General features: G+C 44.0%; 1 protein-coding gene across 2 annotated transcripts in view; it reads right to left on the reverse strand.

Moving 5' to 3' along the window:
• The window catches only part of map3k5 (mitogen-activated protein kinase kinase kinase 5), a 244,049-nt gene that overhangs the window by 78,933 nt on the left and 150,023 nt on the right, over positions 1-15,093 (reverse strand). For both annotated transcript variants that reach the window (XR_005460938.1, XM_038799442.1), the window contains exons 19-21: positions 14,216-14,373; positions 10,255-10,432; positions 3,493-3,664 (exon numbers count right to left, since the gene is read on the reverse strand). Coding sequence is in view for 1 of the 2 variants with exons in the window: in XM_038799442.1 (XP_038655370.1) it covers positions 3,493-3,664; positions 10,255-10,432; positions 14,216-14,373 (508 nt within the window). In the remaining variant the exon portion in view is untranslated. The remainder of the gene's footprint in view (positions 1-3,492; positions 3,665-10,254; positions 10,433-14,215; positions 14,374-15,093) is intronic.

The raw sequence follows: 15,093 nt of genomic DNA on the forward strand, positions 1-15,093 counted from the left end.
ATCAAACAAAAAATAACCTTGTAATTTTATACCGTCCTTGACTTGTACAATGTCCCAAGATGCTTCACAGGAACATAATTTGACAAAACATTGATAGTAAGCCAAAGACAATGCCAAATGTACAGATGAGTAAGACAGGTAGACAAACTGGTTGTATTAGGGAGGGGTTGAGAGGAGGAGGGGTGGTTTAAGGAGGAAACTGCAAAGTATTACTTCTCGGCCTTTTGGCGTTGATCAAAAGTAGGATCAACCAAGAAATGAAGTGTAATGCCTGTCTTGTCGGCTTTGTTCTAGTATGTCTGTTTTGTAGGGATAGGAATTGGTTTCAACTTGAATTGGCCTTTGGAGCAAGCAAGGAGATCGATTTGGGACTTGCCTTGTTCACTCTGCACATTGGCATAACTGAGAAAGGAATAACGTCTAAAAATGTTTAAAATACAAACTTTAGGACCTAGAAAGTTAAATGAGTGGCTGGCGCTCAATGGCAGCCCAACTAAAATTGGGATATACAGGAGGCCAGAATTTGAGCAGTGATAAAATTGCGGAGTATTGTAGGTGGAGTTTACAAAAGATAGAGAGTGGCAATGCCATTAGGATACATTGTCAAGCTGCGGTCGTGGGAAGGAGAAGGGGTAGAGTGGGTTAGGATGGAGGAGGAATCATGTAAGGGGTCTAGTTCGAGGACTATGGTGACGGCAGCATTGCCAATGGCTCAGAGTAGGTATACAGGGAGCTCGGTGGTGCAGTCCACAGTGAAGATATGGAATCAGCCGAGGAGGCATTTTAGGATGGAAGGGATGTCAGTACCAACACCGCTGTGCAAGAATCATGGGTTTGAGCCAGGGGGGATGGATAGTGTATACAGGAGGTGGAGAGAAGTGGGGCTGGTCAAGGTGAGGGATCTGTATTTGGAGGAAGGGTTCGCCAGTCTGGAGGAGCTGAGGGAGAGTGTAGAGCTGCCGAGAGGGAGTGAGTTCAGGTATCTGCAGGTAGGGCAGCACGGTGGCCTAGTGGTTAGCACAGCTGCCTCACGGCGCTGAAGTCCCAGGTTCGAATCCCGGCTCTGGGTCACTGTCCGTGTGGAGTTTGCACATTCTCCCCGTGTCTGCGTGGGTTTCGCCCCCACAAGCCAAAAAATGTGCAGAGTAGGTGGATTGGCCACGCTAAATTGCCCCTTAATTGGAAAAAATAATTGGGTAATCTAAATTTAAAAAAAAAAAAGGTATCTGCAGGTTAGGGATTTTGCACAAAAGGTCTGGAGGGGGTTCCTGAGATTGCCGAGTTATACCCTGCTGGAGCGACTGCTGCTTCCGGATGTAGAAGGGGAGGGAAGAATTGGGGATATATACAAGTGGCTGGGGGAGCAGGGAGGCGGGCGGGTGGTGAAGATCAAGGAGAAATGGGAAGCGGAGTTGGGAGGGGAGATCAATTGGGGAGTATGGAATGAGGCACTGCGAAGGGTAAACGGGACCTCCTCTTGTGCAAGGATGAGTCTGATACAGTTTTAAGGTGGCGCACAGGCTGCATATGACTCGGGCGAGAATGAGTGGGTTCTTTCAGGGGGTAGCAGATGAGTGTGAGAGGTGTGGGCAGGGGCCAGCTAATCACGCGTGCATGCTTTGGGATAGCGAAAAATTGGGAAGATTCAGGGCGGGAGGGTTCGTGGTCTTAGCCAGGATTGTGGAGGAGGTAGTGGACCGGGACCCTTTGGTGGCGGTATTTGGAGTCACAGAGAAGCCAGAGCTCATGGAGAGGAAAAAGGCCAATGTCTTGGCCTTCACCTCTCTCATTGTACGGCGGCGAATTTTGCTGGCGTGGCGGTCGGGGATACACACCGGTGGTAGTGGCTTGGTTGGGTGACCTGTACGACTTCCTGCGATTAGAGAAGATAAAGTATGAGTTAAGGGGCTCTTCCCATACCAGCCTCCCCGAACAGGCGCCGGAATGTGGCGACTAGGGGCTTTTCACAGTAACTTCATTGAAGCCTACTTGTGACAATAAGCGATTTTCATTTTTTTTTCTTTATTCTTTCAGGGGGGTTTGAGGAAAGGTTGGGGATGTTTGTGACCGTTTTTAAGGGGCTGTTCGTCGTGGCCGGGGGGGGGGGGGGGGGGGGGGGGGGGGCCATGAAAAAGAAGAAAAATCTGTGCAGACTGTATAGTTGATTGTTGGGAATTATGTTTCCCGGGGTGTTTATTCGCTGTAACCTGTTTTAATACATGTTTGTAATAAAATACATTTAAAAAAAAAGGTCAACGAAGTAGGTCAGTGAGCAGAGGGTGGTGGTGGGGGGGTTGGGGGGGGGGGGGGGGTGGTGGTGATGAATACGGTCAGTGAGTGCTGAGGGCGAGGTTAGCGAGCATGGGGCTGATTCATGCATCCAACACACAATTATGAGCAGGGGTAAGTTACTTGGTCCCTCACGCCTGCCCCGCCATTTGATAAGTTGAAAATCTCTTGACACAATAAGACAATTGTCACAATAAGGCTTTAAATGAAGCTACTGTGAAAAGCCCCGAGTTGCCACATTCCGGCGCCTGTTCAGGGAGGCTGGTACGGGAATTGAACCGTGCTGCTGGCCTGCCTTGGTCTGCTTTAAAAGCCAACTTTTTAGCCCTGTTCTAAACCAGCCCCTTGTTCATGATCTGATTGTGCCCTAAACTTCACTTTCCTATCTACCCCAAACCATTTAGCTCCCTTGTCAATCAAGAATCTATCTAATTCAGCCTTGAAATTATTTAACCACCCTTCTTCAATTGCTCCTTAGCAAAATGAATTCCACCGATTAACGACATTGAGAAAACATTTCTCCTCATTTCATTCTTAAATGAAGACCTCTTATCTTTAAATTGTATCCTCAAGTTCTTGTTTCTCTCCAAAGAAGAAAGCATCCTCTCAGCTTCCACCCTGTCAAGTTCCCTCAGCATCTTTTATGTTCCAATAAATTCACCTCTCATTCTTCTAAATGCCAATGGATACAGGCCCAATCTGTCCAAGTTTCCCTCATAAGATAACCCCTTCATCCCAGCAATCAGGGAAGTGAATATTCTCTGAACTGTTTCTAATGCAATTATATCCTGTAAGTAAGGAGACCAAAACTGTGCACAGTACTCCAGATGTGGGTGAACGAGGAATAGCCCGACAGGCGAATGAAGGTGGTAGGGTGATCAAGCTGATTGAATCGCTGAGCAACTGGAGGCAGAGTGGAAAGTCAAAGCCATCGGCAACATTGATTGATCTTTATTCCCCAGGTGTAGGACGCAAAAGCTGGCGTCATCTAAAACTCCAATTATAGACAAACATTGGTAAATGTGCAGGAGGTCGGGGGCCACCTTTGTAATTGGCAGATGCAAAGGCACGGTGTCGTCAAATTAACACAAGATAGGGTGAGAAAGAGAAAATGACTGGGAAAAATAATTTTGCCCCTCGTCTCTGCAAAAAACAGTATCGAAGAGGATCTACATAGCCTTGAAAGTACACAATGCTATTTACCTGAGAAGCAAAGGTCCTTTGCTCTCTTTTTCAATGCAGGATCTTGCCCTTGTTTTGAAAAAGAATAGATCCTGCTTCACGTCGGACTCTGGTGAAACGGAGCCAAATTCACTACCACTACTCAATTCCTCCACAACAACTGGAACTGGAAGGGATATGCTGCGAAGATAATCTGTATCAGGAACAAATGGAATGTTAAGAAAATAGAATCTCAGCAGAGGCTAGTTAGTCACCTTTTCTGAAACAAGAAAATTTCAGGTGTGTACATTCTCCTTCTCTAAATTTCCGTCACTTTCTTCCCAACATGGAGCTGCCATCCAGCCGCCCCCAAACTGCCTGCTGCAATAAGAGAAGCTTCATCACCATTTACCCTCGAGCTCCATTCCTCACTCAAGTTGGAACTCACAGATTCAGAGAACCAACAGAAATGCAGTTGCCGTTATAACATTATAGATTTTATAAAAACGCCTGACTAGGTTTTGAGAATAGGTCACTGGGATTGGATCCTGTCCTGATCGGAACCTTCACTGTATCAGTGTGGAAGAATAGACGCTCTTAAAATTATAAGAAGTTTGACCAAGTTGATCCAAACACACAATTAAAAAGTAAAAAAATAAATTAATGAATTTTAAAATTAAAAAAATTCATGTGGAACTATTTCATAGAAAGAGTAATAAACATGTGGAAATTGAAGCAATGCATCAAAGCGATAACAAGGTAATTTTCTGTCGAAAGAGGATAAAGGATGCGAAGAGAAAGTGGCATGATGGGGTTGGATTAGCCATCAAGGACAGGGCTTGCTGCTTCCAATGCATTTTCCCATTTCAAAAATAGTCTACATTTTAACTGGCTTTCTAGAACATGATGTGAAACACTTCTCAAAAAAGAAATTGTATCAGGGCAATTATGTCGCCCATTAGGGTCTGAGCAATACCAAATGATTTGGATATGTTAAAAGACAGATGTTTTAACAAATGGTAAAATGTTTTTATCAGATGATCAGGAAAATATCAGTGCTTACTTTTACAAACCTCAGGAAATTGGGCTTATTTACCACATTACAGGATGGACTCTTTTTAAAAACAAGACATAAATTACAAAACAGCATTACTACTGTGTTCTGCAAGAAGAGGGATGACCTTGCTGGAGGACAGGACATTTTTTCACACTTTGCAACAAGTATTCAGAACTCTTCGATGTCAAGAACAGTTTGTACTTTGGTCACAACCAAATCAAAAAGGACTCCTTCCAAAATCGCTCACTTCACTTCAAAGAACTAGAATGCTAAAAACAAAGAAAGCCTAACAAGATAAACAAGTTTTCTGGATGCTTAATGGATGAAAATGTAGCTGCAATGGTTGCTTCACAGTAGAAAAACGCAACAAACTTGTAAATAGAGCTTTTCACATCCTCAGAACACCCAGAGGTGACTTGCAACCAATTCATTAGTTCTGGTTCGTACTCACTTCTATTTTTTAAGTAAGCACAGCAAACATCATGGAGATAAATGACTAGCTAATCTATTTTGTGTTGGTATTGCTCATTGAAAGGTAAACACTGGCCAGGTGACAGATGAACTCCCTCTGCTCTTCATCGGATAGTACAGGGCACCCATTCGAGCTGCAAGTCGGCACTTTCGACAGTGCAGCACTCAAAAGTGCAATTAATTTTCAGTTCTAAAATTGTTTTAAAACTTTGGGAACATAGGTTAACTGTATGTTTTTATCCTTCCTGTTCCAAAAGCTAGCGCTTTTCCAGGAGACACATCCGGAGTGAGACTCATCTAGAGTGGGACTGCAACTTGGTAATTTGGTGCAGTGAGGTAATTCGGTGCAGAGTGTGAGGAGGTGCTTTTTCAGAGGTGCTTTTTAACCCTGGTAAGTGACTGGTAAGTAGTTTTTCTTTTCATTGTCTAATTTATTTATTTTTATTTTGAAATTGTTGTTGTATAAGTTTACCTAAGGTTTAAGACATGGCAGGAGATCCCAGACCCGTGTCATGCTCCTCGTGTGCGATGTGGGAGCTCAGGGACATGTTCACTGTCCCTGGCTCTTTCACGTGCAAGAAGTGTGTTCAGTTGCAGCTCTTGTTAGACCGCTTGACGGCTCTGGAGCTGCGGATGGACTCACTTTGGAGCATCCGCGATGCTGAGGAGGTCGTGGATAGCACGTTTAGCGAGTTGGTCACACCGCAGTTGAAAATTAATGAGGGAGATAGAAAATGGGTGACCAAAAGAAAGAGCAAGAGTAGGAAGGCAGTGCAGGTGTCCCCTGCGGTCATCTCCCTGCAAAACAGATATACCGCTTTGGATACTGTTGAGGGAGATGGCTCACAAGGGGAAGGCAGCAGAGGCCAGGTTCATGGCACCGTGGGTGGCTCTGCTGCATAGCAGGGCAGGAAGAAAATGGCAGGGCTATAGTGATAGGGGACTCGATCGTAAGGGGAATAGACAGGCGGTTCTGTGGACGCAATCGAGACTCCAGGATGGTATGTTGCCTCCCTGGTGCAAGGGTCAAGGATGTCTCGGAGCGGCTGCAGGACATTCTGGGTGGGGGGGGGGGGGGGGGGGGGGGTGAACAGCCAGCTGTCGTGGTGCACATAGGCACCAACGATATAGGTAAGAAACGGGATGAGGTCCTACAAGCAGAATTCGGGGAGTTAGGAGTTAAACTAAAAAGTAGGACCTCAAAGGTAGTAATCTCAGGATTGCTACCAGTGCCACAAGCTAGTCAGAGTAGGAATGTCAGGATAGATAGGATGAATGCGTGGCTCGAGAGATGGTGCAAGAGGGAGGGATTCAAAATCCTGGGGCATTGGGACCGGTTCTGGGGGAGGTGGGACCAGTACAAACCGGACGGTCTGCACCTGGGCAGGACTGGAACCGATGTCCTAGGGGAGGGTGTTTTCTAGAGCTGTTTGGGAGGGTTTAAACTAATGTGGCAGTGGGATGGGAACCGATGCAGGAAGTTTGAAGGTAGTAAAACAGGGACAGAAGCAAAAGGAAGTAAGGGGAAAAGTGCAAGGCAGAGAAGACATAGTCAAAAATCTAAAAGGGCGACAGTACAAGGTACAGTGACTGAGGGGAGCTCAGTGAATAGGCCCAGTAATAACAAAAGGAATAAAACTGGAGATGTTAAGATTCAAAACAGAGGTAAAAAAACCAACATAAGTGTACTTTACCTGAATGCTCGTCGTATTCGGAATAAAGTAAATGAGTTGATGGCACAAATCATCGTAAATGACTATGATTTAGTGGCCATTACTGAAACATGGTTAAAGGATGGTCACGACTGGGAGTTAAATATCCGAGGGTATCAAACTATTCGGAAGGACAGAGTGGATGGTAAGGGAGGTGGTGTTGCTCTGTTATTTAAGGATGACATCCGGGCAATAGTAAGGGATGACATCGGTGCTATGGAGGATAAGGTTGAATCCATTTGGGTGGAAATCAGGAATAGTAAGGCGAAAAAGTCACTGATAGGAGTAGTCTATCGGCCACCAAATAGTAACGTTATGGTGGGGCAGGCAATAAACAAAGAAATAACTGATGCATGTAGAAATGGTACAGCAGTTATCATGGGGGATTTTAATCTACATGTCGATTGGTTTAACCAGGTCGGTCATGGCAACCTTGAGGAGGAGTTTATAGAATGTATCCGCGATAGTTTCCTAGAACAGTATGTAATGGAACCTACGAGGGAACAAGCGGTCCTAGATCTTGTCCTGTGTAATGAGACAGGATTGATTCATGATCTCATAGTTAGGGATCCTCTCGGAAGGAGCGATCACAATATGGTGGAATTTAAGATACAGATGGAGGGTGAGAAAGTAAAATCAAATACTAGTGTTTTGTGTTTAAACAAAGGAGATTACAAGGGGATGAGAGAAGAACTAGCTAAGGTAGACTGGGAGCTAAGACTTTATGGTGGAACAGTGGAGAACCTTCCAAGCGATTTTTCACAGTGCTCAGCAAAGGTTTATACCAACAAAAAGGAAGGATGGAAGAAAGAGGGAAAATCGACCGTGGATATCTAAGGAAATAAGGGAGAGTATCAAATTGAAGGAAAAAGCATATAAAGTGGCAAAGATTGCTGGGAGATTAGAGGACTGGGAAATCTTTAGGGGCCAACAGAAAGCTACTAAAAAAGCTATAAAGAAGAGTAAGATAGAGTATGAGAGTAAACTTGCTCAGAATATAAAAACAGACAGTAAAAGTTTTTACAAATATATAAAACAAAAAAGAGTGGCTAAGGGTAAATATTGGTCCTTTAGAGGATGAGAAGGGAGTTTTAATAATGGGAGATGAGGAAATGGCTGAGGAACTGAACAGATTTTTTGGGTCGGTCTTCACAGTGGAAGACACAAATAACATGCCAGCGACTGATAGAAATGAGGCTATGACAGGTGAGGACCTTGAGAGGATTGTTATCACTAAGGAGGTAGTGATGGGCAAGCTAATTGGGCTAAAGGTAGACATGTCTCCTGGCCCTGATGGAATGCATCCCAGAGTGCTAAAAGAGATGGCTAGGGAAATTGCAGATGCATTAGTGATAATTTACCGAAATTCACTAGACTCTGGGGTGGTCCCGGTGGATTGGAAATTAGCAAACGTGACACCACTGTTTAAAAAAGGAGGTAGGCAGAAAGCAGGAAATTATAGGCCAGTGAGCTTAACTTCGGTAGTAGGGAAGATGCTGGAATCTATCATCAAGGAAGAAATTGCGAGGCATCTGGATAGAAATTGTCCCATTGGGCAGACGCAGCATGGGTTCATAAAGAGCAGGTCATGCCTAACTAATTTAGTGGAATGTTTTTGAGGACATTACCAGTGCAGTAGATAACGGGGAGCCGATGGATGTGGTATATCTGGATTTCCAGAAAGCCTTTGACAAGGTGCCACACAAAAGGCTGCTGCATAAGATAAAGATGCATGGCATTAAGGGTAAAGTAGCAGCATGGATAGAGGATTGGTTAATTAATAGAAAGCAAAGAGTGGGGATTAATGGGTGTTTCTCTGGTTGGCAATCAGTAGCTAGTGGTGTCCCTCAGGGATCCGTGTTGGGCCCACAATTGTTCACAATTTACATAGATGATTTGGAATTGGGGACTAAGGGCAATGTGTCCAAGTTTGCAGATGACACTAAGATGAGTGGTAAAGCGAAAAGTGCAGAGGATACTGGAAGTCTGCAGAGGGATTTGGATAGGTTAAGTGAATGGGCTAGGGTTTGGCAGATGGAATACAATGTTGACAAATGTGAGGTTATCCATTTTGGTAGGAATAACAGCAAACGGGATTATTATTTAAACGATAAAATATTAAAGCATGCCGCTGTGCAGAGAGACTTGGATGTGCTAGTGCACGAGTCACAGAAGGTTGGTTTACAGGTGCAACAGGTGATTAAGGCGGCAAATGGAATTTCGTCCTTCATTGCTAGAGGGATGGAGTTTAAGACTAGGGAGGTTATGTTGCAATTGTATAAGGTGTTAGTGAGGCCACACCTGGAGTATTGTGTTCAGTTTTGGTCTCCTTACTTGAGAAAGGACGTACTGGCACTGGAGGGTGCGCAGAGGAGATTCACTAGGTTAATCCCAGAGCTGAAGGGGTTGGATTATGAGGAGAGGTTGAGTAGACTGGGACTGTACTCATTGGAATTTAGAAGGATGAGGGGGGATCTTATAGAAACATTTAAAATTATGAAGGGAATAGATAGGATAGATGCGGGCAGGTTGTTTCCACTGGCGGGTGAAAGCAGAACTAGGGGACATAGCCTCAAAATAAGGGGAAGTAGATTTAGGACTGAGTTTAGGAGGAACTTCTTCACCCAAAGGGTTGTGAATCTATGGAATTCCTTGCCCAGTGAAGCAGTTGAGGCTCCTTCATTACATGTTTTTAAGGTAAAGATAGATAGTTTTTTGAAGAGGCACTCACACCCCGCCTCTTTCCACACACCAACATCTGCAGTGAGACAGGGTGCATCCTCAGCATCACACCCCAGCACGTGGCTTAGAGCAAGACTGGTTCAGTTAGACTGAGTTACTACATTTAGATTAGCAGAGAGCCAAACTCATTGAGAACTGTGCTGATAGTTCAATAAAACACAGTGAACTCACTTCAAAATCTGGAGCATCTTTTACTCAAAACTGCATAAAGTGGCAGCTTGTGTTATTCCAAATTACATAACACAACAGGCGTAAACGTATCAATCATACACAATGATTGGTCAAACAATAATAGAACATAGAACAGTACAGTACAGGCCCTTCAGCACACGATGTTGCGACAACCATTTATCCTAATCTAAAATCAACCTAACCTATGTTATGGTGTTCAGGCTGGAAAGTGGAGCTGAGTCCACAAAAGATCAGCCATGATCTCATTGAATGGCGGAGCAGGCTCGAGGGGCCAGATGGCCTACTCCTGCTCCTAGTTCTTATGTTCTTATTTTATAAAATGATAACATTTACCACTAAAATATTGCCCAAGCAAACTCACGTAGTTACTAAAATACTAATTTGGTTGAAACATTTGGCACTTGAGAAAATTCAATCTTTCAGATGAGTTGCCTGTGCAAACTCGACGGGCCGAATGGCTTCCTTCTGCACTGTAAAGATGCTGTGATTCTGTATTGCATCCATTCTAATCATGCTATAAAAGAACTAGCTGCTTCAGCTCACCATCAAGGTAGCAAAAGAACACAGACTTCCAGTTTGAATCCCTAGAATGTCACAACAATGAGAATCTAGCGTTTCTGATTTGGTTACCTTGTTGTTTTAGTTGTAGCTTTTTCTTTCTGCTGGTAACCTTCAGAAATTCATCCGACAGCAGTTCTGGGGCAGTAGCACGCTGGTCAGGTTCTGGTTCAAAGCAACGGAGTATGAAGTCCTTGGCCTCTGGCGACATTGATCCTGGAATGTCTGGATGAATTTTAAACATTCCAACCTGCAAAAATGGCAAAACAAGTCAGAAAAGCGCAGCATACAAGTACATCGAAGAAGTAGAAGCATTTGCCTCTCAGCACAGGGTCCAAAGATGTTAGGTGGATTGGCCATGCTAAATTGCCCTTAGTGTCCAAATAAAGTTAGGGTGGAGTTACGGGGATAGAGTGGAGCTGTGGGCTTAAGTAGGGGTGCTCTTTCCAAGGGCTGGTGCTGGCTTGATGGGCCGAATAGCCTCCTTCTGCACTGTAAATTCTATGGGAAGCTGGTGGAATGATTGCAGAGTTAAGGCGTGTTTCAATGCGACTTACTAATTGATTCATATGCTTTTGGCAAACTACATTTTGGAAGTTCTGATGGTCATTAATGGGAGTTAACTTTCAGATCAAAACAGTTTAACAGATGAAGTAAAAGGGCTAAATATTTAACATTCTGTTAATCAGTGTTGTCAAATACATTAATCAAAAGTCACGAGCTTAACCGAGAATCCAGCTGTGGCTAAAACTGAGTATTTGATTAGTAAATAAAATAGTAACTGGGGGTGTGACCTCAATACTCATATTGACACAGTCGGCATGTGCACTTTAACATTTTTGTGTGTTTAGTGCTAAAATATCATGTTGAATGCCATAGGACTGTTCTATTGATTATTGTACCTATTACTTCTTTAGTTACTGTGAATTGGTTACATGTTGGAATGCTCTGCATTGTGGGCAAAAACACCAGTCTCCGGCACAATGGAAACAATAGCAACATTCGATGGAGAGGAAGCTTTCATCATTGTCAACTGGAGCAAAATAAGTGCTGTCGGCCAGCAGAAGAAAAGCAGTCCAACCAACAAAGAGCACCTCTGGGCACATCATTGTTATATTCTTTTTTACTTCGGCGTTGTCACAATATGCAAACATGCAGCTAATGAACGGATAGAATAGGACACGACCAATGAGCAGTCAGGACACTCAGGGGTGGTATATCACTATAAAAGGGATGAGGCACTCACACCCCGCCTCTTTCCACACACCAACATCTGCAGAGTGAGACAGGGTGCATCCTCAGCATCACACCCCAGCACGTGGCTTAGAGCAAGACTGGTTCAGTTAGACTGAGTTACTACATTTAGATTAGCAGAGAGCCAAACTCATTGAGAACTGTGCTGATAGTTCAATAAAACACAGTGAACTCACTTCAAAGTCTGGAGCATCTTTTACTCAAAACTGCATAAAGTGGCAGCTTGTGTTATTCCAAATTACATAACACAACAGGCGTAAACATATCAATCATACACAATGATTGGTCAAACAATAATAGAACATAGAACAGTACAGTACAGGCCCTTCAGCACACGATGTTGCGACGACCATTTATCCTAATCTAAGATCAACCTAACCTATGTGCCTGTCTAAGAGTTGCTTAAATGTCCCTAATGACTCTGACTCCACCACCTCTGCTGGCAGTGCATTCCACACACCCACCACTCAGTGTAAAGAACCTACCTCTGACATCTCCCCTATACCTTCCTCCAATCACCTTAAAATTATGTCCCCTCGTGACAGCCATTTCCACCAATAATGTGGGTTCTTTATTTGAAGATACTATTCACGGAGGCCTAATGCACACGTCTGATCTCAATCATTGCTACTTAGAGAATGCTGACACGCCAGGGGTCTATACATCATACCCCATTGAGGGGGTAGCGATTGGTAGCAGTTTAACAATATCATAATATCATAGAATCCCTACAGTGCAGGAGACGCCAATTCGGCCCACTGGGCCTGCACCAACTCTCCAAAAGAGCACTCTACGTAGCCCCACTCCATCACCTAACCTAGACTCACTAAGGGGAAATTCTGCATGACCAATCCACCTAACCTACACATCTTTGGACTGTGGGAGGAAATTAGAGCACCCACGCAGACACGGGGAGAAAATGCAAACTCCAGAGTCACCCAAGGTCAGAATGAACCCGGGTCCCTGGTGGTGAGGCAGCAGTGCCAACCACTGCGCCACCTGCCGCCCCTCTTAAAGGTGCATTACCCTAAGGAAATAAACTATTTACATGACAACAAAGGAAAATAACATCATGCCTGAATGTACTTTAACACAAAAGGACTAAACTTACAAATACTGAAATGTATCGACAGTTTGTTTATCCATCCAGTTTTAGATATGGTGATCTTTGCTGGAGGCTGCTGTAGTTTCAGAATGCTGCTTTGGGGTGCTTTGTTTCGGTTGTGTCTAAGACTGTGTTGCAGTCCCAATAGAATTACTCAGCATTTCAGATTGTGGCATTGTTCTGGATTGGTGTTAGTTTTGTTGCACTGTCATGCCATATGGGTGGATGTACTTGATGAAATCTTGGTTCTGGACATAGTCATGACAATTTCTGCTAGATTCCATTTGCCAGCACTGGATATGGTACCCAGATTTTCTGTCTGATGTCCAGGAAGGTCCTTGCACACTGGTGGCCTGTGATCACAAGGCCTACAAGTGTCCACAATATTAAATTTGTGGGGTAACCATTCCCAGTTTCTGTAGTGACATCGAGTATATTGGATCTGAGGTATGGAACCTCTTAAGTTGTTGTATGCAGTGAGTTTGGTATTGGTTGGTCGAATCGTCACTTGCCACGTTTATGAGTATACATTTCAGGGTTGGCTGACTGTGTGAATTTCATGATCCTAAGATGTTCCGAGTCCATGGAAGGTCGGGATGAATGCATTCCCATTGATGTGAAAGCGATGGAGGAGAAAGTACCTCATGATGTGAAATTAGAGTCAGACCTGTGTAACATCCTCTGTTGCCTTGGCCCAATGTGGCCTCACACTTACACCATTGAGGTGACACAGGATGCATTGCCCTGTATTGGCAGATGGATCTCCTCAAGGAGCTTTGACAGACTGATAGCTTCCAGAATTACACTGAGGATTGTGGAGCTGTCCCTAATGACTGCAATGCTGCAGGGATGTCACAAGAGGCCATGACTTCTGATGTGTGACGTTGCAAGAGGCCTGCCTGTGATACTCCACCCTGAGAGCGACGGTGCTGCCTGCGAAGGCCAGCACCGAGTTGTGGTGTCGTGGGTGCTGCACAATGGAAGATAGGCAAACAAACCTTAAAGTCATGAGCAAAGTGCTGGTTGCCAGATGCATGTTGCTTATATACTGTTGTGAAACGTGGTGATCTAATTAGACGCCAACGTGACCTCTTAATCCAACATGGGGGTGATATCAGTAAACAGGCTTTACGATAAGTATTTGATTACATTTTAAATGTAGTTAAAGGTTTCCTGACATTGCGCATCGGGAGACGTGCTCTGCCATTGAAGGCTGGAGCGAACAACAGGACACTGTTTTTCCGCTGACGTAAACCAGATTTTCATGCTCTCTATTTTCCACTCTTGTCCACCATGCCACCCACTACAAGCAGGAGTGGAAAGTGCCCCAAATTCAGATAATTTGGGGGAAAGGAATGATAATGATTTTCATTTGTACATGGATATTTAAAAATAGAATAATAGAAACAACAAGAAAAGGTTTCTTTCCCCAGTTGTAGACAATCAAAATCTTTCATAATTTCCTTCAACTATGTTCGGAATTTATTCACATGCTTGTTCATTATTCAGTTCTGAAAGACAGCTGGAGTCTGCATCGTTAGCGCAGCCATGCTCACCAACAACTATGAATTCCTTACTACATATTGAGCTTCTTCTGCCATTTTGTATAAACCTGGTTTTCACAAGTTGGAACAGCTTGTACAGTAACCCACATCACTTACTGTAATATCTTACCTTAAACATTGCAGCCTGAGGTTCCCCCAGTTCATAAAATGGAGGTTTCCCTGTTGCCATTTCAATAATTGTGCAGCCTAATGACCAGATGTCAGCAGGCTTCCCATAACCTCGTGGTCCTTTGTCTATTATTTCAGGTGCCATGTACTGAAGTGTTCCTAAAGAGCAGAACAAAATAAATTCATACCAGTGCAGTCTCAGCAGTTTGCTTGGAATTTATAGTTTGTCATCAGGATGTGGGCAATACTGGCAAGGGGTGCGTTTGGTGTTCAACCCTAATTATCCACTGGAAAATTGAAGACAGCGTCAAGAGTCAACTGCATGGTGTGGAGTAAATGCACATGCAGAATATGCTCGGCAAAATATGCACACTCGATATAATATGAAAAATAGCATGTGGTCTCAAGGTTCCAAGTGGTGCTTGCAAATGTAACATTACATGATGGATTGAGAAGAATGGGGTAGCACCTAACATTATGTGACAACCCAACCACTACTGCTGTGTAGAGAGACCTGGTCCATTCAGCATTCAATTCCAGGTTCTGGGCACCAAGTGTCACTGCAATTAGGCAAGGTTTTTGAAGTATCCACCATGTTGGGAGAGGTAATTAAATAAGCACAAGAATTGAAATTTTCTGTTAAATGCAAAGTTTTATGCACATCCTTTAATCCTTACAGTCTTCCCACCCCACAAGCTACCATCTTGTCCCAACCTCTGAACAAGACTTCCATGACATGGACTTGTGGGAACCTTCATAAGCTCCAGGATGCAGGGCAAGAAACCCGTTCAGCTATCATCAACCATTAAACAGCTATTACATTTGAATGGCCCCCACACACACACCCAAGCCTCCACTCTGTTTGCCCACTGCCTGCCT

Source organism: Scyliorhinus canicula, chromosome 6 (assembly GCF_902713615.1).
Source record: "Scyliorhinus canicula chromosome 6, sScyCan1.1, whole genome shotgun sequence".
Classification (NCBI taxonomy): Eukaryota; Metazoa; Chordata; class Chondrichthyes; order Carcharhiniformes; family Scyliorhinidae; genus Scyliorhinus; species Scyliorhinus canicula.